This window comes from Helobdella robusta (assembly GCF_000326865.2).
Source record: "Helobdella robusta unplaced genomic scaffold HELROscaffold_303, whole genome shotgun sequence".
Taxonomy (NCBI): domain Eukaryota; kingdom Metazoa; phylum Annelida; class Clitellata; order Rhynchobdellida; family Glossiphoniidae; genus Helobdella; species Helobdella robusta.
The window spans coordinates 80,176-84,172 of NW_008704514.1; the positions used below are offsets into that span (position 1 = coordinate 80,176).

The 3,997-nt window shown below is 30.1% G+C and overlaps 2 protein-coding genes across 2 annotated transcripts in view; both read right to left on the reverse strand.

The window, feature by feature from the left end:
- Positions 1-564: 564 nt before the first annotated feature.
- On the reverse strand, positions 565-1,180 carry HELRODRAFT_184318 (hypothetical protein; the record flags this gene model as incomplete). Its single annotated transcript, XM_009022181.1, has 2 exons — positions 565-981; positions 1,052-1,180. The coding sequence occupies 2 exons, from the start codon at positions 1,178-1,180 to the stop codon at positions 565-567; spliced, it is 546 nt and encodes a 181-aa protein (XP_009020429.1).
- Positions 1,181-2,966: 1,786 nt separating this feature from the next.
- The window catches only part of HELRODRAFT_184319 (hypothetical protein), a gene marked incomplete at both ends in the record, with an annotated part of 3,236 nt that continues 2,205 nt past the window's right edge, over positions 2,967-3,997 (reverse strand). Inside the window, one exon of the mRNA XM_009022182.1 lies at positions 2,967-3,499. Within this exon, the coding sequence (XP_009020430.1) occupies positions 2,967-3,499 (533 nt within the window). The remainder of the gene's footprint in view (positions 3,500-3,997) is intronic.

The following is a 3,997-nucleotide window of genomic DNA, read 5'->3' on the forward strand; positions in this document are numbered from 1 at the left end:
GGTGATGAATAATGATGATGACGTTGAGATGATGATGTTGAGATGTTGATATTGAGATGATGATGTTGAAATAATGATTTTGAGAATAAGTTGGAGATAAAATTATATCAGTTTCGTTTGTTTGTATTACTGATTGCGTTAACAATAACGACAAAAGCTTGAGCAACAATGATGATGATTGAATGGCAATGATGTTTATCTCAATGAAAATAATAATAGGAAAGCTTTATTTTAAGGGATTGCCCTTTACTCACTGAGCCTTCATGACAAACTTCCTCAAAAAGTAAATTAAAATTATTAACATCATTCATTATATTTGTGATCTATTAAAAATTGGAAATAGTTCTTTTAATTTAAAATCGGCTCTGCAATAATTAACAAGTTATAACTAAGCATTAATTGAAAAAATAAAATTAAAAAAGATATTATAATTTAACATTAATGAATACGACAACTATATTTTTTTTATATTTGAAGAAATGATTATTATTTAGTAAATAACTTATTAAAGTATGTGTTTAAACTGATGATCAAATATATCTAGGCAGAGTAATGAGGGACATGTCAACATAATTGTAGCCATAATTTGAACATTTTCTCATATTCTGTTCTGCGGTGGAAGACAATAGACTCTTCACAATGCGGACACTGACTCTTAATCTTCAACCTTTTACAAATGCAACTGAAATGGAATGCATGTTTACAATTCAACTCTAATACCAATTTGTTGTCAATAAATTGTTCACAGCATATTGTACAAGTACGATTTTCGAACATGTGATCAAAGTAGGGGACTGCGTAAAACCGTTTTTCCGCCAACGCAGTGCTGTTCAAATCCTTGTGGTTATTAATCATTATGAGCAATTTCTCTCCGTCATCGGACTTTGTGGAATTATCACATTTGGAAAAACTTATTTTGCCAAATCGTTCGACAAGAGCTTCATAATAACAGTCTTGCATATCCTTAATTAAATTGTCATTCTGAAAGGGATGGTATGCCAAACCATTTGTCAGTACCGAACTTGTTTCCATCTTTGATGGAAACAATGACTTTTGGGATATTTTCAATGTCGAATTTTGAAAGTGGATACTTATTTTTGTTTTGATCCATGAACCTGTTAAATGTATCAAGCTTGAACAATTTTCGGCTGAGCTTCTTGTGATCCAAAAACTCCTTCATTTCTTTTTCCAAAACTTCATTAAAGCTGTTTTCTCTATCTAAGCTGTCCACATTTAATATCACAATGTTTAACAACTTTGAATGTATAATAATAATTGCTATATCAATATTAAATCCTGAAAATCTTACTTTCTAATGAAAACTTCCGACTTATATATCCAATTAACCAAAAGTTTTACAACAATAAATACAAAGATTTTCTTATTTTACCAACAAAGAACTGTTTCAAAATTTACGACTACCCCGAATAAGTATGTGTACAAGTGAGCTCAATAATTTTATTACAAAGAATCGGTTAACAAAGAAATAAATGTTAAAATGTTAGAAATTTGGTTGAAAAGAAATACCAATTTACGTGCCCTTTCTAATTTTTACAAGCTCGCATAAAATTTAACTGTTGTTATCCGGATGAATGACGTTTAAATTATCAATTTAATGAAATTTACGGAAATCCCACATTCAAAAATTTAAAAACGTTTTACCGTTTACTTACTGAGCCTTCATGACAAAATCCTTCAAAAAAGTAATTTAATATTAGGTACGTTATTAATTATATTTGTGATCTACTTAAATTTTTAAAAATTCAAATCTCCAATGTATCGAAACACACTCACAACATTTTATAAACGCTAATTCACAATGTGGACTGGACATACTGCTAATTCTCCATAAATTTCAAAATATCATAAAACGTACACAATGTCCCAACACTCTATTTTACGTAGGTTTGAAAAAAGTTGATAACACAAAATCGCGATAAAAAAGAGCGGAAATAAATAATTTATTAACATGAATAAAAGTACTTAATTTTTTTTTTATGCTTTTTTTTGAAGGCGAGAACGTGGGAATCGTTGGAGGGACAGTTAGGATGGCTTTTCCATCATTCTTCACGGACAGGGATTCTTTGATGGCGATTAGATTTTTTAAGTAAATTGGCTGTGGTCTTGCAAGTGTCTTGAATGTTATTGTAAAAATTTTAAATTGGATCCAAAATTTGAGTGAGAGCCAGTGAAGGATTTTAAGGTTTTTTACTGAGTTGATCTGGATACCACGAATATCGATTTTTTGAATTTGTCCAATTCTCCAAATGGTGGTAATCTTGCTAGCAATAATAATATTACTTCCAGTAAGTAATAACGCCAATAAAAGACAATTGGGGTCAATTTTTGCGGTAACGAAATTTGCAAGGATTTTAAAATAATTTTGTGAAGGTAAAATCGTGTTATTGCATTGCTATTACAATTATCTCTGTTTGTTATACTGTTGGTATTTATTATTATTATTATTATTATTATTTATTTTTTCACCGAGTATACTTTGCAGCGATGTTTGTTGCAGCAAAGTTCCACTGTACGAATGTTTTTTATGCATGGTAGTTGCCCAACAATACATTGCAAATGTTTAATTTCCATAAAAAATTCACATTTTTTTAGAAGTGGTATACAAATTATTTATTGACAAACGATTACGGAAGGTAAACATGAAAAATAGAAAGATGCAAATGATAAGAAATATTGATTCTTCCCTATTGTTTAAAATTATACGCTACTCTATGCTACACTACGCTATATTTTTTTTTCAAATCAAATCACTTTTATTCAATCAAACAAAACAAAAAGCATGAATGATTCGGAGACCAAAAAAAGAAAATTAATTCTTGTGGGCTCGGCCACCGTGCAGCTCAAAATAGCTTCTCAATGATAAAATAAAATTGTCAATAGGAGAAAATGTATCAATGTTAATGAAATATGTACACACTTATAAACATATATATACATATAAATTATTATTCTTTAAAAACAGAACTTTTTGTAATTAAAAAATTTTTCAGTTTATTTTTAAAAAGATGCAAAGTGTTACAATCTTTAATTTCTTGTGGAATCGTCTCCCATATTCCTGGGCCGGTGTGTTTCAAACTCATGCAGAGTACTTTAATTCTGGCTGGTGGAGCATAGAAAAGTGGCGTGTGGCGTGTAGTTCTTGCTTGAATAGAAGTTCCAAAAGTGAAAAAGTCTCTAAAAAATGCCGGCAATTGCTGACGTAGAAATCTAAAAATGAATGTTGCAACGTGGTAGATGAACAAGTTTTTGATGTTGAGTATTTTCATCTCGAGATAATGTTCACTTGTGTGACAATGAAGATGAAGATTTTTAAATATTCTGATGAATCGGTTTTGGCATTTTGTTAACTGTTTCAGATGAATGTCAGGACTGTTTCCCCAAATTACGTTGCAGTAGATGAGGTGAGGAAAGATTAACGAATAATACAGGTCAATTAGAGTAGGTTTATTTAATTTATTTTTGATTTTGCTTATAACTCCTAGGGTTTTGCATATTCTTTTAGACATAGTATCTATGTGAATATCCCAAGAAAAATTGTCCTTGATTGTTACTCCAAGGAATTTTGTGCTGGTTGAGCGAGGAATAGAAATATTGTTCATTTTTATGTTTAGGTTAGGTATAATATTTGTTAAAATTTTCGGACCAAAAATAATATAATTACATTTAGAATAATTTACTATTAATTTATTTTTGATAAACCAGGTTGATATATTTTGAAGACTGTTATTGATGTATTCTACTTCTTTCAATGGGTCTTTAGTTGGGAAGAAGATGTTAGTGTCATCTGCATATAGAAGGTGATTTGCATCAATTGCATGTTGAAAATCGTTCATGAAGATTATGAATAGAAGAGGACCTAAAATTGATCCTTGTGGCACGCCTGATCTTACGTTAAGTTTTGTTGAGGAGTGACTTTTTATTGCCACATACTGGTCTCTGTTCTCTAAATAACTTTTGAACCATGCACTTACTTTTC